General features: G+C 36.5%; 1 protein-coding gene across 1 annotated transcript in view; it reads right to left on the reverse strand.

Annotated features, from left to right (window-relative positions):
- The window catches only part of POU2F1 (POU class 2 homeobox 1), a 146,533-nt gene that overhangs the window by 21,182 nt on the left and 97,627 nt on the right, over positions 1–27,724 (reverse strand). Inside the window, exons 12-13 of the mRNA XM_007937731.2 lie at positions 21,255–21,434; positions 19,284–19,389 (exon numbers count right to left, since the gene is read on the reverse strand). Coding sequence (XP_007935922.1) covers positions 19,284–19,389; positions 21,255–21,434 — 286 coding nt within the window. The remainder of the gene's footprint in view (positions 1–19,283; positions 19,390–21,254; positions 21,435–27,724) is intronic.

A 27,724-nucleotide genomic window follows, 5' to 3' on the forward strand; every position in this document is an offset into this window, starting at 1 on the left:
TGTTAATTGGTTTCCCTTTTCTTTGTTGAAGAGGGTCTTTGCAATCCTTCTGCCTAGTCTGCCATCTTGCTGGAAGCCTCCCTGAAGGCAGATACTCTTTACTAGTTAAACTTATTGTTTGGTTTAAGCAAGATTCTAGGAGATATTTTTGATTTAGGTTTAAAGATCATCTCAGTGAAATAATTCCAGGGGCTCATTAAGCTTCCACAGCTCTAGAAATGCTGGAGTCCATGAGAATTTGAAATGCTGTTCTGCATTTTCCCTCTTTTGATCAAGATTCCTCTATAGAATCTTTGATCAAAATGTTCAGTAATGGTAGCTGAGCACCATCCAGTTCTTCTGGTCTCATGGCAAAGGAGACAGTTGTCCGTGGAGGAAATTAGCCACACATTCCATATCCTCCTATTTCTGACTCTCCTTCTACCTTTGTTGATCCAAGTTAAGAGAGATCAGTAGTTGTGTCTGGGAGGCTGCTTTCAAGCTTTTAGGACCCCAGGCACTGTTGAGATGTTGCAAGGAACTAGGAGTTAGAATAGAAGCACTAAACATGCTAGTAGGCCAATTAACTTGGATATCCCATTAAACCATGATCCTGAATCTCCAAACTAAGGAACCAAACCCCATGAAGTGTTTGGTTGTACAGAAGCAACCTTAGTAGGTACTTTTCTGGGGTCACTATTGTAAATATATCACACAACTTTTGTCAATTCAACTTTTAACATATATACAACTTATTGACAGCACTTACATTAATCAGCTGTGCAACCCTACACTTAATGCAATTTTTCTACCATTGTAAGGTTTTACTTTTGATGAAGCCCAATGCATCAATTTTTTCCCCCCTTTTATGGTCTGTTTTTGGTGCTGCTTCTATGAACTTTTCATCTAACCCAAGGTCATTTCCTACTATGCTTTTTCCTAGAAGATTTATAGTGTAGCTATTACATTTAGGCCATTTAGAGTTGAGTTTTGTGCACAGTAGGAAGTGAGGATCTAAATTCATCTTTATGCATACAGATATTCAATTTACCCCAAATCATTTATTGAATAAATTATCCTTTCCCCATAGATCTATCTTTGCATCTTTGTCAAAAATCAAATGAGCATAAATTTAAAGGTTTGTTTCTGAACTCTCAATTCTGTTCCACTAATCTATGTCTATCTTTATATCATTATCACACTATCTTAATTACTAAAGTTTTATATTAAGTTCTCCATTTCAGTCTTTTTAAAAACTATAAACTAAAAAAAATAATTTTTGTTTTGGCTATTCTGTTCCTGTCCATATAAATTTTAACATGAGCTTATCAATTTCTGGGAAGAAAAAAGAAAAGAGCCTGATGGAATTTTAACTATGATTGTGTTAAATCTATAGATAAATTTAGAAAGAACTGTAATCTTAAAAATACTGAATCTTTGAAACTATCAACATGGAATATGGTCTCTTCATTTATTTAGACTTTCAGCAAATTGTATTTTTCAATGTATAAGTCTTCCATTTCTTTTATTAAATTTATTCCTAAATAAATTTTTTCTACACTACTGTGAATGAAATTATTTTCTTAATTTTATTTTTGGATTGGTAGTTGATAATATGAAGAAATGTAATTGATTTCTATTTACTGATCTTATATCCTTCAACAATACTGAATTTATTTAAAAGCTCTAACAGGTATTGTGTGTGTGTGTGTGTGTGTGTGTATGTATTCCCTGGGATTTTTGTACATACAAGATAATGCTGTCTGCAAATAAAGACAGTTCACCTTCTTTCTTTCTCCTCCTTACTAAACTGGCTAGAATTGTTAATCAGAAGTCCATAAGGGTAAACATTCTTGCCTTGTTTCCAATCTTTGGAGGAATGCACTCAGTCTTTTCCCATTATTTTAGCTGTGGATTTTTAGTAGATGACTTTTATCAGTTTGAGGAAATTCTCTTTCATTCCTAATTAAAGCGTATTTTCATCATGAATGGATATATGATTTTGTTTAATGCTTTCTTTGCATCTATTGAGATGATGGCCTTTCTTCTATTACTATGCTGTATTCCATTAATTGATGTTTGGAAATCAAGCCAACCTTATATTCCTTGAACAAATATCACTTCATCATTGTATATAATCATTTGTACATGTTGCTGATTTGACTTTCTAATATTTTGTTGAAGATTTTTTGTGTATACCTTCATAAGGGATATGGGTTTTATTTTTTTTATTTCTGATGATGTCTTTAGCTTTGATATCAGAGTAATATTGGCTTCATAAAATGAGTTGTCCTGCTTCTATTTTCTGGAAGAGACTATTAAAGATTAATCTTATTTTTCTTCTTTAAATGCAGAATTCACTGAAGTCATGTGGGCCTTTTTCTTTTTTTAAAGATGGGAGGAATTTTAGTTATTAATTTAGTTATATTTAGTTAATTTAGTTGTCTTAGGTCTATTTAGATTTTCTTTTTTTAGTTTATTTTGTTAAGTTACGTCTTTCTAGCAATTCTACTCCTAGGTATATACCTAAAAGAATTGAAAACATGACCCCACAAAAACTTGTACATAAATGTTCCTAGTAGCAGTACTCAAAATAGCCAAAATGTCCATCAATAGATGAATGGATAAACAAAACGTAGTATATTCATATAATGAAACATTATTCAATCACATAAAGGAAGGAAATACTGTTATATTTCTACAGTATGAATAAACCTTGTAAAACATTATTTCTAAATGAAAGAAGCCAGACACAAAGGCTACATGTATGATTTTATTAATATGAAAGGCCCAGAATAGGCAAATTCATAGAAACAAAAAGTAAATTAGTAGTTACCAGGAGCTGGATTGGGAGTGGGGTCTGGGGGAAGGAGATGACATATGTAGAAAGTTACTGATAATTAGTACTTGATTACTTTTTGGAGTGATAGAAGTTCTGGAATTATACAGCAGTTATAGTTCTACAACTTTAAGGACATATTAAAATTCACTGGATTATATACTCTAAAAGAGTGAATGTTATGGTATGTGAATCGTTATCTCAATTTAAAAAAAAAATTCCATTACAATCTTTTTAACTTCTGTATGACAAGTAGTGATGTCCCCTTTTTCATTCCTGATTTTGCTAGTTTGTGTCTTCTCCCTTTTATTCTTAGTAAGAAATTTGTAAAGTTTGTTGCTCTTTTCAAAGAATCATTTTTTGTTTCATTGCTTTACCTTTTCTAGTTCATTAATTTCCCCTCTAATCTTTATAATTTCCTTCTTTGTGTTAGCTTTGTGTTTAGCTTTCTTGTCTTTTCCTCCTTTCTTAAAGCAGAAGCTTTGACAATTGAGAGATTTCTTCTCTTCTTATTAGGGTTTTATTTATGCAAATTTTCTCTGAGCATTGCTTTAGCTGCATCTTATACATATGCTGTGTTTTCCTTTCATTGCTTCCTATATCTTGGTTTTCTGTTGTTAGGATGTATCTGATTATAATCGCCGTATCTTCCTGATGAACTGACTCTTACCATTACGAACAGGTTTTGTAAAAAGCATAAGTATATTGTTAAGCGCTGTGGAACTTTTGAAAGTTCATGAGACCTAAGAGAACATGTCTTAGTGAAGCAATACAGTCATGCTCACTCATTCTTGCATCTATTCTAGAAATACGTACCAAGGACTTATTTTGTTTGTACCAAGGACTGTGCTTGATACTGGGAAAATACAGATGATCATATTTGGTTTTTATATCAGCCAAATAAAGATTTCTATTAGAAGATGGTAGGCTAAGGACATGGTTTCTTTCTTTCATTCCTAAAAGACTATTGAAATAATGGTAAAGAAATAGAAAAGGAAATAAGAGCTCTGGGGAGAGACATCAGATATTTCGACAAATTTCCAGAAATAAAAAAAGATGATGAAATTAGGTGATGGATAAGCAGGGTACAGGAGAAAGGTATAGTCAGATGGAGAAATTATTCATCTTGACGGAGCCCTGAAGAGACTCCAAGCTCAGTCAGTAGATACTGAAGTAGGAGTAGGAAATAAGGGCAGAAAAGAGAATGATTAACGGGTTTTCCACACACCACATCTGCCATTGGACCTCTCCCTCCCTCTACAGGGCCTCTCATATAAACAGAGCTAATATCACCTATTATTCTTTAATGAAAATAAAAATCTGACTGTGAAAGAGTAAAGTTTCTAGTGTAGGCACTGGCATGCACAATTAATGATCCTCCTCTTTTGGGGAAGGTGTGACAGAAAAGCCTAGCCTGCTGGTCTGTGTCTCACTCACATACCCTGAAGAGTCTGGCAGTTCCCTATAGATACTCACAACTCACAACTAGTTCTCCCATTCAGAGGACAGGCCTGTTGAGTAATAGCAACTACAAGATGGCAGAGAAAATCCTTGAAAAGAGACTGATATTAAGTAATATGGTCTGGCATCATCACTATGAATAAATAACGCAGGATTACTAGACAATGAAAAAAACATAATCAAAGGGACAAAACAAGTGCAACAAGATGAACAAACAGAACTAATGCTAGAAGAAACAACAGTCCATCTTAGTCTGGAAGCTCTGCCAAAACCTGTTCAGCATCAGACAATCCTCCACTGAAAGATGAGTAGTGGCAGTGCTTGCAGTGCACTGACCAGGAATCACATCAGGTCTCCTTCACGGAAGGCAAGAATTCTACCACTGAACCAACACTGTTCCCTCCAGTGTAAATGATAAAAAAAAAAGAGAAATAAAAACATTGTTATAAAAAGGAGGAATCAGAGCAAATAAAAATCCTTAGAAATTAAAAGTATGTTTTTAAAAAAACATACGAATTAAAACCAAAAAATAAGAACATAGGAATAATCATATAAATTTGAGGGTCTGTCTCCCAGAATGTACTACAAAATCCGAATAGCCCTATACCTATTAAAGAAATTGAACCAGTAACTAAAAACTTTCCCAAAATGTAAATTGCTAGCCCACATGGCTTTACTGGTAAATCTTATCAAACATTTTACGGAAGAAATAATATCAATCTGCAAAAAAGGTATGGGGGAGATATTGTCTGACTTCCTATAACTTCACGATTGGGAGAAAGAACGACCATCAACAATAGCTCAAGGCTGACCCCTATAAAGCAGAGGGTCCAACCACCACTCCCAGTCACTTTCTACTTCTCTGCTGGGTTCCATAATCTATTGCCATGGCCTCAAAGAACTTACACAATACTCATGATCATGGGTTTATTAGGGAAGTAAAAGGTTACAATTCAGGTTCAGGAACACTCAGGATACAATTCTTTCATCAGGACAGCCTCCCCTAGGCAAGCCCTTCCTTTGGCCCTTGGCTTCTCAGCCTGGGCTCTGCCCTACTTGAGCAAGTAGTACAACGCTCTTTTAGCTCTGCTGACAGGTGCACTCAGCTTTCTCACTCCATAGGCCAGGAAGCCCATCACATCACTCTGTCTTGTGCTGGTCTTTGCTGCCAGGTTCTGCTGTTGTGGTTTATCTACCATGGTTTCCCCACTGCTGCTTCTCACCATCTTAGTGCAGGGATCTTGGGTCCAAGGACAAGCTCTACTCCTAGCTTTTCTTTCTTGATGGTAGTGAGATCCCCTTCTCTGCTTCTGGGATGGCTCATTTTAAGCCTACAAGATGGCAATACTAACCAATCCCCACATTAGGATTCCATATACCTTATTTCCATGGTCTTATCCCAGTAAGAGGGAGCTCTGGTACGTAGTGCCTAAAAGCACTTGACTGCTAACGAGAAGGCTGGCGGTTCAAACCCACCAGCCACTCCTCAGAAGGAAGATGGGGCAATCTACTTCCATAGTGATATTGCCTCGGAAACCCAAGGAGGGGTCGCTATGAGTCGGGTCCGACTCAATGGCACATAACAACAACAACCACAGTCCCAACAAGGGTACCATGTCCCTCACATATGCATAGTCCCACCCAGTCATCTGGTGGGAGTGGCAAAAAGTATGTTTAGAAGAGCCATATTAAATAATTCACTGCAAAGGAGGAAGAGAGCTATTACATTGTGGGAATTGCAGTCAATGTCATTAAATAAAATGTGTATGAACTGCTATAAGAAAAATGAATCTGCTCTGTAAACTTTCACCCAAATCACAGTAAAAATAAAAAAAAAATTCACTGGATCACACAATCTTATAGAAATTCTTTCAAAAACAGACTAGGAAATACTTCTCCACTCATTTCATGATGCTAGGATTATGATGATCACAAAACACTGTACTTCTCCTCTCCCATCTAAGATGGACTAGAAAGGCCTGGCGATTTACTTCTGAAAATCAGCCACCCAAAACCCTACAGATCCTAACTGTCTGGTGTCCAGTTGTGCACAGAGTCAGTGCTGACTTGATGGCAGTTAACAACACTAATTCAAATAACAACATCATTTTCACTATTTTAAATAACATAAAATTATTATTACTTATTTTAATTGAAATATAATTCACATAACATTTAAAGTACACAACTCTTAATATACTCACAGAGTTGTGCAAACATCTCAACTATCTAATTCCACAAGATTTTCATCACCTCAAAAAGACAGCTGGTATCCATTAGATGCTCCCAGCACCACCACCACACATATACACTATCCTCTCCAGATGATCATTAATATACTTTCTGTCTCTTTGAGTTTGCCTGTTTTGAACATTTCATATAAATGGAATCATATAACATATGGCTTCTTTTAGTAAGCATAATGTTTTCAAGGTTCATGTTTGTAGCATATATCATTACTTCATTTTTGTTGCCAAATTATATTCTATTGTATGGATGTAACATATTTTGTTCACTCATTCACTAGTTGATGGGCATTTGGCTTATTTCTAAATTTTGGCAATTATGCATAGTGCTGCTATGAACATTCATGGACAAGTGTTTGTGTGAAAATATGTTTTCATTTCTCTTGGGCATATGCCTAAGAGTAGAATTGCTGGGTAATACAGTCCTTGGCTGGCAGAAATGGTTAAATGCTCAACTACTAGCTAAAAAGCTGGCAGCTTAAAGAAACCCAGAGGCACCTTGGAAGACAGGCCTGGTAATCTGCTCGCAAAAGGTCACAGCCTTGAAAACTCTATGCAGCAGTTCTACTCTGTACATGTGGGTCACCATGAATTGGAACTGACTTGAGGGCAATTAACAACATGCTAACTCTATGTTTCAACATTCTGAGGAACTGTCAAACTGCTTTCCAAAGTGGTATACCATTTGTCAATCTCACCAGCAATTTAAGAGAGTTCCAACTGCTCTCCATTTGTCAACTTCTGAAATGGTATTTATTTATTTATTTTTAAATTTTAGCTATACTGTGGGTGTGAAGGAGTATCTCCCTGTGGTTTTGGTTTGAATTTACCTAATGACTGAATCTTAAAACCAAAACCAAACCCACTGTGATCAAGTCAATTCTGACTCATAGCAACCCCCACTGAGTTTCCATGGCTGGAAATCTTTATGTAAATAGATCACCCTATCTTCCTTCTGTGGAGTGGCTGGTGGGTTTGAACTGCTGACCTTCTGGTTAGTAGCCAAAGGCCTTACCTTCTACACTACCAGAGCTCGTTAATGACTGAGCCCTGATGGCCTCTAAGACCTGGTGGTGCAGTATTTAAAGCACTCAGCTGCTACCTGAAAGGCTGGCAATTTGAACTGAAAGCTAGACCATATGAAGAAGAATGTGGGATCAGGATTGGAGGAAGACTCATTAACAACCTGTGATATGCAGATGATACAACGTTGCTTGTTGAAAGTGAAGAGGACTTGAAGCACTTGCTGATGAAGATCAAAGACTACAGCCTTCAGTATGAATTACACCTCAACATAAAGAAAACAAAAATTCTCACAAGTGGACCAATAAACAATATTACGATAAACAGGGAAAAGATTGAAGTTGTCAAGGATTTAATTTTACTTGGATCTATAATCAACGCCCATGGAAGCAGCTGTCAAGAAATCAAATGATGTACTGCATTGGGCAAATCTGCTGCAAAAGACCTCTTTAAAGTGTTAAAAAGCAAGAATGTCACTTTAAAGATTAAGGTGTGCCAGATCCAAGGCTTGGTATTTTCAACTGCCTCATATGCATGGAAAGCTGGAAAATGAATAACAAAGAATGAAGAAAAATAATTGATGAATCTGAATTATGGTGTTGGTGAAGAATATTGAATCTACCATGGACTGCCAGAAGAACAAACAAATCTGTCTTGGATGAAGTATAGTTAGAATGCTCCTTAGAGGCAAGAATGGTGAGAATTCAATTCTTGTATTTTGGTCATGTTGTTAAGAGGGTCCAGTCCCTGGAGAAGCTATCATGTTTGGTAAAGTGAAGGGTCACTGAAAAGGAGGAAGATCCTCAAGAAAACAGAGTAACACTGTTTCTGCAACAATGGGCTCAATCACAGCAACAATTGTGAGGACGGTACTAGACTGGGCAGTGTTTCTTTCTGTTGTACATACGGTCGCTATGAGTTGCAACTGACTTGACAGGATGTAAAAATAATAATAACTTACTGACTTTCCATTCTGTTTTATATTTTTTTTAAAAAATCCCTGTATGTCTAACCTTACATCAATATAATATTGTCTTAGTTTCTATAGTTTTTCCTTAAACCTATGTCCCTTCCATTTAAGGCTTTTAAAACTTCTCTCAGCAATGTTTTGTGGTTTTATGGGTATAGGTCTAACACATACTTTTTTCAAAGAATTTGCATAAAACTGACGCTACTGTATATTTAAGGAGCTCTGGTGGTGTAGTGCCTAAGGCATTTGACTGCTAACCAGAGTTGGCGGTTCAAACCCACCAGCCACTCCTCGGAAGGAAGGTTGGGTAATCTACTTCCGTAGTGATACTGCCTCAGAAACCCAAGGAGGGGTCACTATAAGTCAGATCCGACTTGATGGCAGTGCATTACTATATATTTAAGATTTAATTTTCTATTTTTTTGTTGCTAATACTTAGAAATACAATGAATTTTTGCCAGGCAACCTTGCTAAATCCGCTAATTTTACCAGCGTTATCCTGACACCAAAACTAGAAAAAGAGCTAACAAGAAAACTATAAATCAGTATCTCTCATGAACACACAAAAAAAAATCTTGAAAATATAAGCCAATTATGTAAACTGGTTTAACATTAAAAAAATCAATAGACCTAGAAAAACAATTTGACAATATTAATCACTCATTCCTGATGGAACTTCTTAGCAAGGTAGTAAGAAAATTTGCAAAGATATTCATGAAAAATTTACATCTAGTATTATACCTACTGGTGAAAGACTTCTCCTTTATCATTGGTATGATGGTCAGAACAGTAAGACAGACTCTAAGATTCATGCCCATTAACATACAGTAACTGGATAATCCCTTCCTCCTTAGTGCAGCCAGGATCTGTGAACACGATGGGATAGTCATCTCCTTGATTAAGTTTCCTTGTTTAAGGTGAGGTGATTGATTATGTTATATAAGATTTCTTCTTGTCCTTGACAGGAGAGAGATTCAGCTGTTGACTTTGAAGATGTAAGCTACCATGTTGTAAGAATGAGCAGTTGAGAATGACTCAGCCCACAGCCAGCAAGAAAATGGGGACTCAGGTCCAACAAGTGCAAGAAACTGAATTCTGTCAAGTAATGAACTTGAAAGAGGACCTTGAGCCTCATTTAACAACTCCAGTCAACATCTTAATTTCAGTGTGGTGAGATAATGATCGACAATAGCAACAGGGTTGAATAAACTGTAGTACGTCTATGTAACTGAGTACACTGCAACAATAATACAGGATAAGGACAATCACTGTGAATTAATGTGGAGTGATTTCCATGATATTTTATTAAATGAAAAAAAGCACAAAACACAAAAGAATGACTATAATATGCTACTTTTAAAGTAAGAAAGAAGGATACATTTAAAATATATACATTTTGCTGATCATTTATTCAAAAGAAACAGAGGAAGGGCCCAGGTAGGAATGGGATAGAAAGGATATAGAGAATTATGAAACAGGGAATGACATACCTCTGAATAGAACTTTTTACATAGTCTTGACTTTGGAAATAATGTTAATGTCTCATATATTAAAAAAAAAAAAACAACAAGAGTGGGAGGAAAAAAATCATAGTAATTAATATAAACAAAAACAAACTGAACCAAATTTCAAACGAATAATGGTAACTACAGTGAAGAGGATTCAAAGCAAGAACTAACCCAAATAATTTTTGAACACAGTATTTAGACTATATTCCTTCAGGCTGAAGGAAAAAAGAACTCTAAATAAACAACGAACTACAATCAGTAAGTTTCTTCTTTTCAGAAGCAGGAGTCAGGAATTTTGAAACTATTTTTATGTTAGGATTGAGCAATTAAGTAAATACATTATTGATAATGGCAGTCAGGTTTCTCACTATTACTAAGAAGGGAGTTAAAATATGGAAAGAAGATTGAAAAGACTAAACTATGGGTGTTGGGTTGGAATTGGAGATAATCAGTATGAACACATGGATTTTAACATAGCTAGATATAAAAATGAACGTAGATGTGTGTAAATGTAAATCAAAGTACATGAGCTGAGTCTAATCATGTGGAAACATTAGATACATTTGAATTAAAGGACAGTCTACAAAATAACTGAATATTTGTTAAGAATATCAAAGTCATAAAATACAAAGACTCAGAATTGTTCCAGATAAACATGACTAAAGAGATAGCATAACTGAAAGCTACGCAAGATTTTAGATTTCTTTTGCAATACGGGACATTATTGGTACACCTGGCAAAAATCTGAAAAAGTGATCTGTTTACTAGACATTAGTGTTCAATCAATGTTAATTTCCTGATTTTTGATAACTATACTCTGGTTATATAGGATAATTTCTTGTTTCTAGAAAATACACAGAGAAATATTTAGGAGTAAGAAGGGGCATGTCTACGATGTACTCATAAAATGGTTCAGCAAAAAATTATACACACATACAAAGAATGAGAGAAAGGAAGAGAAGGGAGAAAAAGAAGTAAATATGGTAAGATTTTAACATGTGGCAAATCTGAGGAAAGGAGTTTAAGACTTTTTTTGGTATTGCTTTTGCAACTTTTCTCTAAGTTTGAAATTACATCAAAATAAAAAGTTTAGGGTTATAACAGTGAACAAGTTACATGGCTTGTAGATGGAAGGTTTCTTGGGCAGCTAGATTTTTAGGGCTCAAACCAGGTCAATCCAGGTAAAACTCAATCATGGCAACACCACAGGGAAATGGTTATTAAAGTATAGTATAACCATTCAATAAAAGAAAGGCAAATCAAAAGTAGAAATATGAGAACTGTAACATGGGGAAATACTTAGAAAAGTGAAAAAAGCAGTACACCAAACTGTATAAATAAAATTATAAGTACACATATATACATATAAAAAAGATTTAGAGTGAAAACAAAAATAACACAAATTGTCATTGTGGTTTTTCCTGTTTGGATTTCCTATAATGTTAAATTTGTTAATAATTTAAAAATTCCTTTAAAAATGTTACTAATATTTCAGAAAACAGTCATAATTCAATCCACATAAATGGGCTGAGTGACTGAGTTCAATAAAGTATGATTTGTCAACTAAGATGCTTAAAAATAGAAAAGTTTTAGCTAGTTTTGAGAATGTGTACCTCCTTAAAACTGTATTTTGTTTCAGATTTTTCCTATAGTTTAAGAACTCTGCAAAGTCCTTCTTAATGTCCTAACTATTAGGAACTGTTCTTCAAAGATGTGTGTCTTCTGTCAAACATAATCAAAACATACAAACAATAGAAGATAAATTACATGAATGGGATGTCCTAAAAATTAAACATTTATGCACATCAAAAGACTTCACTGAAAGAACAGAAAAAGAGAACCTAGAGACAGGGAAAAAAATTTGGCGATGACACATCGGACAAGGAACTAATCTCTAAAATTTATAGAAAACTTCAATATGTCAACAACAGAAAAACAAACAATCCAATTTAAAAATGGGCAGAGGATAAGGACAGATACTTCACCAAAGAAGACATCTAAGCAGCCAACAACACATGAAGAAATACTTATAGTCATTAGCCACTAGAGAAATGCCAATCAAAACAATGAGATACCATCGCACCCTAATATTAACAGCAAAGTTCAAAAAACCAGAAAACTACAAATGTTGGCAAGGATGTGCAGAGGCTGGACCATTCATACATTGTTAGTGGGTATGTAAAATGGAGCGACCACTGTAGAAAATGGTATGGTACATCCTTAAAAAACTGGAAACAGAATTATATGATCCAGTAATCCCACTACTAGGGATATATCCTAGAGAAGTGAGAGCTGTGACATGAACAGATATATGCACATCCATGTTCATCACAGCATTATTCACAATAGCAAAAAAGATGGCAACAACCTAAGTGCCCATCAATGAATAAACAGATAAACAAACTACAATACATACACACAATGGAAAACTATGCAACACTAAAGAATAATGATGAATCTGTGAAACATCTCATAACATGGATAATAAGGAGCACTGTGCTGAGTAAAACTAGTCAATAACAAAAAAAAAAAAATCAAGAAGAGATTTACACACAAGAAAGAAACATTTTTTGAAGATTATTAAGGGTGAGAAGGGAAAGGAGAGTAAATTACTAACCAGAGAGTAGACACATATTAACTTGGGTGAAGGGAAAGGCAATATACAATAAGCGGAGATCAGTACAAAATGATCAAGGGAAAGGAAGACACTAGAAGAAGCACAAGAGTTAAAGGCATCACAAGTAAATATCATTACATATAAAACCCTGCAAAAACAATAATAGCAGTAATCTACAAGTAGATACTTCATGTGTTTATTGGCCACTTAGATATATGAAGTATGAATCTAGGAAATGGGAATTTGTCAAAAAATGAAATGGAATGCATGAAGATTGATATCCCAGGCATTAATGAGCTGAAATCAGACAACCATAAGATCTACTATACTGGGAACGACAAATTGAAGAGGAATGGCGTGGCTTTCGTCATCACAAAGAATGTTTCAAGATCTATCCTGAAGTATAATGCTGTCAGTGATAGGACAATATCCATACATCTGCAAGCAAGACCATTTAATACTACTATTATTCAAATTTACACACCAACCGCCAAAGCCAAAGATGAGGAAATTGAAGATTTTTTACCAACTTCTGCAGTCTGAAATTGACCAAACATGCAATCAAGATGTGTTGACTATCATTGGTGATTGGAATGCAAAAGTTGGAAACAAAGAAGACTCACTGGCAGTTGGAAAATTTTGCCTTGATGATAGAAATAACAGTGGAGATCGCATTACAGAATTTTTCAAGACGAATGACTTATTCATTGCAAATACCTTTTTTCAAAATTACAAACAGCAGCTATACACATGAACTTCACCAGATGGAGTACACAGGAATCAGACTGACATTTGTGGCATGAGGTGATAGAGAAGCTCAATATCTTCAGCCAAAACAAGGTTAGGAGTTGATTGTAAAACAGACCATCAACTGCTCATATGCAAGTTCAAGTTGAAACTGAATACAATTAAAACAAGTCCATGAGAGTCAAAATATGACCTTGATTATATCCCTCCTGAATTTACAGACCATCTAAAGAATAGGTTTGATGCAATGAACCCCAGTAACTGAAAACCAAATGGAATTGTGGAGCAACATCATGAACACCATCCATGAAGAAAGCAAAAGGAAAGGAAGAAAAGACTAAAATGGATGTCAGAAGAGATTCTGAAACTTGCACTTGAATGGACAGTTAACTAAAGCAAATGGAATGACAAGATAAAAGAGCTGAACAGAAGATTCCAAAGAGCAGCTCAAGAAGACAAAGTCAATAATTATAATGAAATGTGCCAAGACATGGAGTTAGAAAACCAAAAGGGAAGAATACACTTAGCATTTCTCAAGCTGAAAGAACTGAAGAAAAAAATTTAAGTTTTGAATTGCAATACAGAAAGATTCTATGGCCAATAATATGTTGAATGATGCAGGAAACATCAAAAGAAGATGGATAGAACACACAGAGTCACTGTACCAAAAAGAATTGGTCGATATTCATCCATTTCAGGAGGTGTCATATGATCAAGCACCAATGGTATTGAAGGAAGAAGTTGAAGCTGCACTGAAGGAACTGTTGAAGAACAAGGCTCCAGGAACTGACAGCATCTTCATTGAGATGTTTCCACAAATGGATGCCGCACTGGAGGCACTCACTTAGCTATGCCAGGAGATTTGGAAGAGAGCTACCTGGCCAACTGAGTGGAAGAGATCCATATTTGTACCCATTCCCAAGAAAGGTGATTCCACAGAATGTAGAATTATCGAACAATATCATTAATATCACCAAACCAAAAAACCCAAACTCACACTGCTGTCAAGTTGGATCTGATTCATAGTGACCCCTCCTTAGGTTTCCAAGGCAGTATTACTACGGAAGTAGATTGCCCAATCTTCCTTCTGAGGAGTGCTTAGTGGGTTTGAATCACCAGCCTTCTTGGTTAGCAGCGAAATGCCTTAGGCACTGAACCACCAGAGCTCCCATTAATATCACAGGCAAGTAAAATTTTGCTGAAGATAATTAAAAAATGGTTGCAGCAGTATTCAAAAGAGGACGTGGAATAAGGGATATCACTGCTGATATCAGATGGATCTTGGCTAAAAGCAAAGAATACCAGAAAGATGTTTACTTGTGTTTTATTGAATATGCAAAAGCATTCAATTGTATAGATCATAACAAATTATGGGTAACATGGAGAAGAATGGGAATTCCAGAACACTCGATTGTACTCATGAGGAACCTATACATAGACCAGTAGGCTGTCATTTGAACAGAAAAAGGGGATACTGCATGGTTTAAAATCAGGAAGGGAGTGTGTCAAGGTTGTATCCTTTCACCATACTTATTCAATCTGTATGCTGAACAAATAATCCGAGAAGCTGGACTATATGAATAAGAACATGGCATCACGATTGGAGGAATGCTCATTAACAACCTGTTATATACAGACAACACAACTTTGCTCAGTGAAAGTGAGGATGACTTGAAACACTTACTGATGAAGACTGAAGACTTCAGTCTGCAGTATGGATTACATCTCAGTATAAAGAAAACAAAAATCCTTACAACTGGACCAATAAGCAGCATCCTAATAAATGGAGAGAAGACTGAAGTTGTCAAAGAATTCATATTACTTGATTCTACAGTTAACACCAATACAAGCAGTGGTGGAGACATCAGATGATGTATAGCACTGGGCAAATCTGTTGCAAAAGACTTCTTTCAAATGCTAAAGAGCAGAGATATCTCTTTGAAGACTAAGATGCGCCTAACCCAAGCCATGGTATTTTCAATTGCCTCATATACATGTGAAAACTGGACAATGAACAGGGAACACCCAAGAAGAGATGATGTTTTGGAGCTGTGGTGTTGGTGAAGAATACTGAAAGTACCATGGACCGCTAAAAGAACAAACAAATCTGTCCTGGAAGAAGTACAGCTGGAATGCTCCTGGGAAGCAAGAATGGCCAGACTTTGTCTCACCTACTTTGGTCATGTTGTCAGAAGGGACCAGTCCCTGTAGAAGGATATCAAGCTTGGTAAAGTGGAGGGTCAACAAAAGCAGGGAAAGTCCTTAACAAGATGGATTGATACAGTGGCTGCAACGATGGGCTCAGGTATAGCAAGGATTGTGAGGCTCACACAGGACTGGGTAGTGTTTCGTTCTGTTGTACACAGGGTCCCTATGAGTTGGAGATGACTTGACAGCACCTAACAAAAACAACAACAAGTGGATACATAGACACACAAGCTGAACAGGTGTGGGAAGATGAATGGGACTACACTCATGAATATTTATAGGTTTGACAGAGTGTATTTCTCTCTCTATATATTTATATATGCTATAAAAATATCCACAAATATAGTAGTGCATACAGGCAAAAGTTATAAAACTTTCTTAGCCATAACCAAAGACCTTTAGGGAATGTGTCACTGGCTATAGAGGCTCAGGACCATAATTTTGGGAGCATCACAACTGGCACAAAACAGTCTACAAAAACAATGCTTTACATCTTACTTTGGTAAGTAGCAGTTTGGGTCTTAAAACCTTGGAGTGGCAATCTAAGGTGTAACTACTGATCTCTCCCCCTCTGGAGCAAAGAACAGTTAAGAAAATCAAAGATGCAAGGAAACAATAAGCCCAAAGGACTAATGGACCACACAAACCCCAGCCCCCAGACCATGAGACCACTGCTGACTTTTCTGAAAGATCACAATATAAAGTCCTGAGTAGAATGGGAGAAAACTGTGGAACAAAACTCAAAATCATAAAAAAAAAAGACCAGGCTTAGTGGTCTGACAGAGACTGGTGGAACCCTCAAGACTCTGGCCTTTAGACATCTTTCAAGCTTGGAAATGAACTCACTTCCATGGCTCAATTTTCAGCCAAACAACAGACAGTCCTGTAAGTTGAACAGTAACACTAGGTAGGTATACATTCCTTAGCAAAAAAATCAACCACACAAGACCAACAGGGTAGCATTTGCCCCGGAATAAAGTGTGGAGTAGTGCCTAAGGCATTTTTTGACTGTTAACTGGAAGATTGGCCGTTCAAATCCACCAGCCACTCCTTGTTAGCAAGACTGGGTAATCTACTTCTGTAGAGATACTGGCTCAGAAACCCAAGAAGGGATCCCTATGAGTTGGGATCAACTTGACAGCATGAGTTTTTTGTTTTTTTTTTTAAAAAAAGCTCAGAAGGCAGGAAATGATAGTAGAGGATGAAGGGAAATGAGAAACCTAGGGAGAAAGTGTTACATTGTGAGGATTGTAATGAATATCACCAAACAAAGTGTGTATGAATTTGCTCTGTACATTTTCACCCAAATCACAATAAAAAGTTATTTTTTTTTTTTAAAAAAAGATGGATGTCTTTGTTGTTGTTGTTGTTATGTACCGTCGAGTCACACCTGACTCATAGTGAACCCTCCTTGGGTTTCCGAGGCAGTATCACTACGGAAGTAGATTGCCCCATCTTCCTTCCGAGGAGTGGCTGGCAGCCTTCTGGTTAGCAGTCAAGTGCCTTAGCCACTATGCTACTAGAGGATGTCTTTAGATCTTAAAAAATATGACTTATACTTTGTTGGGAAGGTAAAGTTCAGATCATAATTTACCAGATAAGGGCTGTCAAATTAGACTGCAAGATCCTTAGAAGCAAGAATGTTATGTTTATACCACTGGTGCTTAACACAATGCCCATCACTAACAGTTTGCTTATTAACCTGAAGTGCTAAATACTACATACTCTCAAACAGAGGTTTTTAACCTGAAACCTGTGGAGTCCTAAGGTAACCACAAATAGCCTTGGTGAGGTGGGGAATGATGAAGGTTGTCTTTTTTCAATCTCCTTAAATTTTATTTAAAATTGACTACATGTCTATTTTTTTCAGGGGAAAAATATACAGCTTTCATCAAATTCTCAAATGGTGCAAAACCCAAAGGAAGTTAAGAAGTACTGTTCTAAATAAACAAAACTATAAGATTTCCTAGTAACTTAGAAATTTACTCATTATATGAAGTCTTTCACTCAATTTTCCTATCATGGTTAGGTCACAGAGACAAAGAGATGTTACAAACTTAAAACTTGAGTGCAGAAAATCAGAAGTTCCCAACTCAGGGTTAAACTCAAACTTGACTGTGAAATATCATAAACCCATGCAATGATTTATCACCACATAATCAATACAGTATATTACAGTGTGTTTTATGTATTACATATTACTGAAAAGTTTTAATGACAATGCTAAGTCATTAAATGTATTAGAAATTTTGTTATTTAAGAGGAGCTCTGGTAGCATAGTGGCTAAAGCACTTGACTGCTAACCAGAAGGCTGGCGGTTCAAACCCACCAGCCACTCCTCGGAAGGAAGGTTGGGCAATCCTACTTCCGTAGTGATACTGCCTCGGAAACCCAAGGAGGGGTCGCTATGAGTCGGGGCCGACTCGATGGCAAATAACAACAACAACAACAAAGGGGAAAATAAAATGTTTGTTCATTTTACATGAGTGTGCCTACTGAATGTGAGGTATAAGGATAGGCAATGAGATTATAAAAAGAAGAATTCTTAGATTTTTTGAGAAGTAGAAAGACTCAGAAAAGACAGATGTGTGAAAATATAACTGCTTATAGTATAGGTAGGTGGAATTGACTAATTTCTTGGGGAAGCTAAAGAATATTTCTAGGAAGAACTGATGTACAAGCTGAAGTAGTTTCAACTATATCAGAAAGAACTATAGGTTGGGATGAACAATATTTTGCGCTATGGGGGATGTGTACAAAGGTAAGGATAGAGCCCTTCTGTGTGCTAAGGGTGGGTTGCGGAATGAGCAGTGGGAGATCAAGTCTAGGTCTGAAAGAATTTTCTATGAATTGATGAATGTGGATATTTTCCTAACTTAAAAAAGCAGTAGTGATTGAAACAATTGCTTTTAAGTTTTTTAAAACTTGTTTCTTTTTCAAGTAACAGCAAATTTCCACAATTTTTTAAGAAATACAGTCTTCCTTCTAGTACAAATATATCTAAAACACAAAATACTCCTCTACACAAAACAAAATTGTATCTGATGACTACTTTATTCATAATTACTCTCATGAACTTTATGACCAAAGCTTTACCAGTTTATAACTAATTCATTTATTTTTTTAATTCCTGTTGTCAGTGAGCTGATTCCAATTCATGGTGACCCCATGTGCTAAAGGGGAGTTACTAGAAAAAAAAATTGCATTTTTTGAAAAATAACTCTGAGGGCAATGTATAATTTATATCATTGACTAAAGCAGAAATGAACAAAAAAGTAAGAAAATTGTTTGGTAAAATTATCCTTTCTGACAAAATTAATTATAATCAGTATTTTTCAAAATTTAGGTTTTCATATGTAAGTTTTATTTCCCCTCTAAGCAATACATCTGTAGAGCTCTTCTGGTGTAGTGACAAGGCACTTGACTACTAACCAGAAGGTCAGTGGTTCAAATTCACTAGCTGCTCCATGGAAGAAGATGGGGTGATCTACTTCCGTAAAGATTTAGAGCCAAGGAAACCCAAACAGGTGTTGCTATGAGTCAGAAATGACTCAATGGCAGTGAGTTTGGTGTTTTTTTTTTTTTTAAAAACAATGTATCTATGCAATTTAATGATGATTCTCTTAGAAACCTATTCTGGACCTACTATTTGCTCTAACAGCTGCAAAGCCTACCTGCTGCTTACCTGTAACAGACAGATTAGTAACTGCAGCACTGGTTAGAGGGAGTACAGGATTGACTGTGAGGGTAGTTGCCGCACTGCTTGTCACAAGGCTTGGTGTGGTTGCCACCTAGAGGTCAGAAATGAAAATATACACAAAGCACTTTTACGCCCATATTATAGACTTACTTTGTCTATAAGTTTATTTTAAAATCTCATGTAAAATAGAACAGATTAAAATGGTCTAAGGGAAAATGATTTTATAATCATTTTCTGATACTGGAACTGAGAAAACTAGAGTCACTTGTTAGAAGTTGGTATAAGACCTGATAGCACAAATAGCTTTGTCTTAGGTTTTAAAAAGAAAGAATTAAAAAAACCCCAAAAGTTCAATAATGTTGAATCATACATATTCTAATTCAGTAAGAAAGATCATAACCAATAATCAACTTTATGCTAGCAAAAGACTATTCTACAAAGTTAGGGAATCTGGGGTTCTCGCACTACTTTTACTTTTTACTATGTGGGGCAGGGTGGGAAAGATTACCTTGTTTTTGTTTGTTTGGTTTTTGTATTAGTGAAAGGAGCTCTGGTGGCATAGTGCCTAAGGCACTTGATTGCTAACCAGAAGGCTGGCGGTTCAAACCCACTAGCCACTCCTCAGGAGGAAGACTGGGCAATCTACTTCTGTAAAGATTTACCACCTTGGAAACCCAAAGGAGGTTGCTATGAGTCGGAATTGACTCGATGGCAATGAGTTTGGTTTTTTGGTTTTGGTGTAGTAGCGAAATGGTATTATGGAAAGAACGTTAGGGAAATTTTTTAAAAACTGAGAAAGTTTCTTTTTGAAATAAAAAATGTCCACAATTTTATAAGAAATACTGTCTTCCATCTAGTACAAATATATGGAAAACACAAAGCACTCATCTACACAAAACAAAACTGCATCTAATGACTATGTTACTCATAACATAACTACCATCTCATGAAATTTATGACTAAAGCCACCACCATTTCACAACCATAACCTTTACTCATTTATTTTTTTCTTTCTTTGTCACTGAGTTGATTCCAACTCATGGTGACACCATGGTTACAGAGTAGAATTGCTCCACAGGGTTTTCTTGGCCATAATTTTTATGGAACCAGATTGCCAGGTGTTTATACCATGGCACTCCTGAGTGGATTCAAGCCTGCAACTTTAGATTAGTAGTTGACTGCAAACCATTTGTGGTACTCAGTAATCTTTCAACTAATTAATGTGTTTTCAATGCTCATTTTAGCTTTAAAAAAGCCTTCCATATGGAATGGGTATTCAAGCAAAAAAAAAAAAATAATAATAATAATTAATAAGAGAGGAACAGAAATGAAAACACAACAATTTTCCCATATTTGGAATCTTGCTTGGCCATGTGGAGTCACATTTATAACCATTGTAAAGAACAAGGGAGTTACATGACCACTGTATGTCCCTTCAGTTTAGGAATAATAGTCTAATGCAAACAGAAGTTACTCATGAAGTTGTATATGAAAGGCCATATACTGCTTGAAAGACTGGAGATGATGGTTTTAATCCAAGTTCAGCGCTAAATAAGGCTATCTGAGAGTTTACCATTGTTTAATCATGTAAGTACAAGTTCAATAAACTGGGCCTTAGGATCTCACATGAATAAAAATGCAGCCAAAGATTTTCTGAGATAACTGGAATTAGTAGCAAATTTACTCCCCATGGTTACAAAGTAACCTAATAAATGGTATTACAGAGGAGAACAAAGAAACAACAATGAAGTAGGAAAGAATTAAAACTGTTCACATTGAAGTAAGAAACACCAAAAGTTCTTGGGTTAACATAATATTTCATGACCTCATAACACCGAAAATATTAATTTACACATATATGTTCAATAAATTGCCATTTAAAGATATATTGATTTAATAGGTTATGTATAAAATTGTAAAAGCCTTGAACTTGTGTCCCTGACTTTTTATTCTTACCAGTGAGGTTGGGCTGGGGAAAATTGCTTTGATAGGTGAGCTGCTGGTCCCACCACTACTTGGTGGGTTGATTCTTTTTTCCTTCTGGCGGCGGTTACAAAACCAAACACGGATCACCTCCTTTTCCATATTAAGCTGATCAGCAATCATGGTGATCTCTTCTGAAGTAGGCTTTTGATTCTAAAGGGGAAAATAAATTCTCTGTTGGAATAACTTTTAAATTACTGGCATAATTATGTCAGCATACAAATAAGTGGGAGGGCAAGATGGAGAATGAAGCTGAACATGTATGACAGTATTTGTTGTTATGTGCTGTTGAGTCGTCTCAAACTCATAGCGACCCTATGTACAACAAAACGAAACACTGCCCAGTCCTGTGCCATCCTCACAATCCCTACTATACTTGACCATATTAGCCTACTTTGAACAAAGAGTTTCTGTTCACAGACATTCTAATTACTATGTATTTGGATTAACTTAGAACAAATTATTCTTGAGTATTTTTTTTTTTCCATTTTTAAGGTCTATTATTCTTGAATAAAGTTAGCAAATGTTAGATATAACCTCATATTTTCAGGAATTTAACAGTTTTCTCAGTGTTTCAAGTACATTATCTAATTTGGATTTCACAATAAGCCTAAGAGGCAAGAAAGGCAGGTATTTGAGATGAAAGTACTTTAGTTTAAATAAATCAAGTTGATAATGACTCCTGACTCAATGTTTCCACTGTTCTTAAGCCTTTTCTATATTAGAAAACTCAAAAAATTTTTTGAAAGCTTTGATTATAACACTCCAAAAAGAAAAGCTAAATATTTATCTGTTGAATTAACCTGAACTCTATAAACTGACATTTAAGGCCTTTTGTGTTCTGGTCCAAAACTACTATTCTAGGCATGCTACTGTTGCAGGTGCTGTCAAGTTGATTCTGACTCATAGTGACCCTAGGTACAACATAACAAAACACTGCCCAGTTCTGCGCCATTCTCACAATTGTTGGTATTCTTGAGTACATCACTGCAGCCACTGTGTCAATCCATTTCAGTGAGAGTCTTCCTCTTTTTTGCCAACCATATACTTTACCAAGCATGAAGTCTTTCTCCTGATACTGGTCCCTCCTGACAACATGATGTATGAAAGAAGCAAGTTCTCATCATCCTCACTTCTAAGGAACATTCTGGCTGTACTTCATCCAAGACAGATTTGTTTGTTCTTCTGGCAGTCCATAAACCAAAAAAACCAAACACATTGCCATCAAGTCGGACCTGACTCATAGCGACCCCTCCTTGAGTTTCTGAGGTGAGATCACTACAGAAGTAGATTGCCCAACCTTCCTTCTGAGGAGTGACTGGTGGGTTTGAACCATCAGCCTTCTGGTTAGCAGTCAAATGCCTAAGGCACTACACCACCAGAATCTTCTCTGGCAGTCCACAGTATATTCAATATTCTTCACCAATACCATAATGCAAATCCATCAATTCTTTGATCTTTCTTATTCACTATCCAAGCTTTCCCAGGCGTATGAGGTGACTGAAAATACCACGGTTTGAGTCAGGCACACATTACTCTTCAAAGTGACATCTTTGCTCTTTCACACTTTAAAGAGGTCTTTTGCAGCAGAAAGGATCTCTGATAGCACAGTGCCTAAGATATCTGACTGCTAACCAGAAGGTTGGTAGTTCAAACCCATCAGCCACTCCATAGAAGCAAGACTGGGTAATCTACGTTTGTACAGATTTATCACCTCAGAAACCCAATGGAGGTCACTATGAACTGGAATCGACTCAATGGCAGTGGGTTTGGTTTTGTGTGTGTGTTATGTGTGTGTGTGGGGGGGGCAGAAGTGCTCAATGCAATACATTATTTGTTTTTTCTTCTTTTTTTAAAATTGTGATTTGGATAAACTGAGAAAATTCATTTTCCATTCAACAGTTAATATACATTATGTTTCATGACACTGATTGTATTCCCTATAACGTTAACAGCTCTCTTCTCACTTATGCACTATGGTTACTTTTTCCATGTCCTTCTTTCCCACGCACTCCTGCCCTTGGAGCTAGCTCCCTGCACAAATGCTGTTTTTTTGATATTCCATGGTTGAATGTTCAAGGAATATACTTATCTGGTATAATTTTTCATCTTGTAGGCCTGTCTATTGTTTGGCTGGAAGCTATGGGAATGAGTTCAATTCCAGGCCTGAAGAGTAACTAGGGGCCACAGTCTCGAGGGTTTCACCAATCTTGGTCAGACCAGTAAGCCTGGTCTTTATGTTTTGTTCCATATTTTTCTCTCACTCTATATAGGATCTCCTATTTTGATCTCTTTCTGAGTTGCTCACAGTGGTAGCCGGATACCATCTATTCTTCTGGTCTAGGCTCATGTAGCTGGAGATTCACATGGTCCACTAGTCCCTTGGCCTAATTGTTTCCATGCATCTTTGGTTTTCTTCATTCTTCTTTGCTCCAGACTGTTGTTGTTATTGTTATGTGCTGTCGAGTCGGACCCGACTCATAGCGACCCCTCCTTGGGTTTCTGAGGCAGTATCACTACAGAAGTAGGATTGCCCAACCTTCCTTCCGAGGAGTGGCTGGTGGGTTTGAACCGCCAGCCTTCTGGTGAGCAGTCAAGTGCCTTAGCCACTATGCTACCAGTGCTCCAGACTAGGAGAGATCAATTGTTGCAGCTCACAAGCTTTTAAAAGCCCAGTTGCTACTCACCAAAGTAGGATGTAGAACAATGTTTTGGTGTAGTATGTTATGCCAATTAAACTTGGCATCCCACTCGACCATGGTCTGGTCTGGAGCTTGTGGGCCCAGCAACTCACTCCCTCAGTTTGCTTGTGGCTAGTAAGTTATCATTAACTTTCTACTGTTAGCTCTATTATATATACGGACGTTTCTATAGCACATACAAATATGTACGTAGAAATATTGCTTGCCAAACTTATATTTAACAAACAAACAAACAAACTCACTGCTACTGAGTTGAATCTGACTCACAGCAACCCCTCCTTGGGTTTCTGAGGTGGTATCACTATGGAAGTAGATTGCCCAATCTTCCTTCTGCAGAGTGGCTGGTGGGTTTGAACTGCCAGGCTTCTGGTTAGCAGTCAAATGCCTTAGGGACTATGCCACCAGATCTCCATGGATATATTCTATTTTGCCTACCCATACCTGATCATTTAGCCTGTCTACCTATGTTTGTTATTATGTTATTTGTTACTATGGATAATGTAATACTGTTATATAAAAGTGTTTACTTTTGTTTTCTGTACCTCTTGTATACCTCTCTCTGTCTTCTTTTTCCTTTGTGTTACTGTGCTGGTCACTCGCTTTTGGTGTATTGCCTTTCCTTTCACCCTCTTACGTATCTAGCAATTTTCTTATCTCTTACATATCAAACAATTTTCCGTCCTTGCCTCTCTCATCCCTGGTAACCAACAAAGAAAGTTTCCTTGTATGTGTAAATCTTCCCTTGATTTTTTTACAACAGGACTAATACAATATTTGTTCTTCTCTGATTGATTTATTTCACTCAGAATAATGTCCTCCAAGTTCATCCGTGTTATTAGGTGTTTTGCAGATTCTTTGTTATTTTTCAGTGTTGCACAGTATTACACTGTGTGTATGTACCATAGTTTGGTTATCCATTCATCTCTTGATGGGCACTTAGGTTGTTTCCATCTTTTTGCTATTGTAAATAGCGCTGTGATGAACATGGGTATACATCTGTTTGTGTCTGGGTTCTCTCTTGTTTAGGATATAAATCTAGGAATGGGATTGCTAGAGCAAAGAGTATTTCTATTTCCAACATTTTAAGGAAGCACCAAACCGTTTTCAAGAATGGTTGTATCAGGAGGTTCTGGTAAGATGCCGGAACAGGCAAACAAACTACACAGACACTCTTCGAGAAAGAAAAGAGGAATCGATTAACACAGATACAGAAGATAATCCTGGAGCTCTGAGGATACAGAAGTGGACTAAATTCCAACTAGTAAAAGAAATTGCATGAAACCACCAAAAAATGAGACATACAGAGCTGTGGACTGTCAGCAATCCTGATGCCATGGACAGCTTGGATAGTGCCAAGTGGTGCTAGGATCTAAGAATTAACCTAAAAATTGGTACTGCTAGTCAGGGGCTGCACAGAGGACTGCAGTGGTGGCGGGTGAATAAAAGGGGCAGCAGTGAAGAGGGAGACAGGCTGAGCTGTGGACTTTTGGCTGTACAGAGGGTGCAGGTATTTTGAATGTCTACAAGCAGTTTGACCATTTTGGGTATTTAAAGCGACAGTGTTCTCTCAGATTCCAGGAACCTAAGAATAGGCTTCACTCTCTGGGACTGCAAGGACATTCTGGATAACAAGGACTGGAAAGGTGCAATGTTCCCCAAGTTACTCTTATACCCCACACTCTCTTGGTGTACAGAAGTGCAGCCATCCCTCACTCCCACCCATCTTCTGAGGAAGTAGGAATTCTATCCTAGTCTGTATGCTCTGACAGAGCCTGGGTGCCCTGCCCCACCCAGATTTTTTTAAGTTTCTTTCTTTTTGTCTGCTTTAAAATTATTGTCATATATATATTTTTTCTTTTTCTTTTTCTTTTTTTTTGTCATGTTTATAACTATTCTTTCTTTGTCCCTAGCTAGGTTCTAGTTTTCAGCATTTTCTCTCTTCCCTATTCCTGGTTTCCATTTTTTTTCCTTCTAGTTGTTCTTCCCATTCCTTTTTTTCCTTTTACATGTTTTTCTTCATTATTCTTTTACTCTACCTCTTTTCTCTTATTCTCACCTCCCCAGATGTTGCAAGTTTCTTTCTTTTCCCCCTTTTCTATTCATATTTCTTTTAGCTTTTTAAAGCATTTCTTTAAATATTTTACTTAATTCATTGCCTTTCCTTTTTTTTTTTTTTTTCTTTCTTTTTGGTGACTGCTCCTGTATGTTTATGTGGTGTGTGTTTTCTGACCTCTTGCTTTTACTTTTTTTTTCTTTCTTTTTGGTGACTGCTCCTGTATGTTTATGTGGTGTGTGTTTTCTGACCTCTTGCTTTTACTTTTTTAAGGGTTTTTTGATCGTTGTTTTTGTCTACCTGAGTGGGAGACAGCAACCATCCCCATATGACCCAACCACACCCGGACCTCTTGCAGCTCCACTTACTGAGTGAGAGCCATCACTTCCTTCTGCACCAACTGAATGACACACAACCGTAAGTAAGAGCCTGACAGTTAACAGACACCTGTGCAGCCACTCTCATTCTCTATCATACCCATCAGGAGACAGGTGGTGAGTGCCTAAGTGCTGCCAACTATCGAATAGAGGAGCTACTTAGATATATCAAAATAAAATAAAATAAAAATCTTAGTCGAATCACTCCAACATACACTCACCAATTAAATATAAATACAGCAAAGTCATAATGTGTTAGAGACAACAGACCATCACAGTCCACATGAAGAAGCAAGATGAAGCAGGAGAAACAAGGGACCAGGATACAGACCCTGAACACATCCCTGAGGAAAAAGGAGCATTGGAACTCCCTGATAAGGAATTCAAAAGAATTATATTTAAATATATTCAGCTGATTGAGAGACAGATCAAGAAAAACACTGACAAATTTAAGGAAAACATAGATAAAACCCTAGAACAATTTTGGAAGCAAATACAAGAACAAAATGACAAAACAAAAGAAAAATTAGAAATGATACAAAATCTACAGATAGAAATCCAGAAGATTAATACTAAAATTTAAGAAATAGGTAACACATTAAAAGGGCAAAGGAACAGAAATGAATCAATAGAAGACAGAATTAATGAGACTGAAGATAAATACCTGAATACTTCCTTGGAAAGGCATCAATCAGAAAAAAGATCAAAACAAAATGAAGAAAGCCTAAGGTTCATGTGGGATACCATCAAAAGGCGTAACCTACATGTAATTGGAATTCCAGACCAGGAAAAGAAAAATAAAACCACTGAGAAAACTGTCCAATATTTGTTGGAAGAGAACTTAAATGATTTGATGAAAGATGAGACTACATCCATTTAGGAAGTTCAATGGACCCCAAACAGGACAGATTTCAAAAGAAAATCACCAAGACATATCACAATCAAACCCAAAACCAAAGATAAAGAGAGAAGCCTAAAAGCAGCACAGAAAAAGAAAAAGTTACCTACAAAGGACAACCAATAAGATTAAGCTCTGATTTCTCAGCAGAAACCCTGCAGGTAAAAAAGTAATGGGTGGGCATATATAAAACACTGAAAGACAGAAAAAAAAAAAAAAAAAAAAAAAATTCCAACCAAGCATTATATATCCAGCAAAACTGTCCCTCAAATATGATTTTGAAATTAGGAGATTTCCAGATAAGCAGAAATTAAGGGAATTTGTTAAACCAGACCAACCTTACAAGACACACTAAAGGGAGTCCTTTGAACAGAGAACCAATAATAGCAAACAACAACCAACCATTAATACAC

The sequence above is a fragment of the Orycteropus afer genome, unplaced genomic scaffold (genome assembly GCF_000298275.1).
Source record: "Orycteropus afer afer isolate SDZICR_OR568_19922 unplaced genomic scaffold, OryAfe1.0 scaffold00044, whole genome shotgun sequence".
NCBI lineage: Eukaryota > Metazoa > Chordata > Mammalia > Tubulidentata > Orycteropodidae > Orycteropus > Orycteropus afer.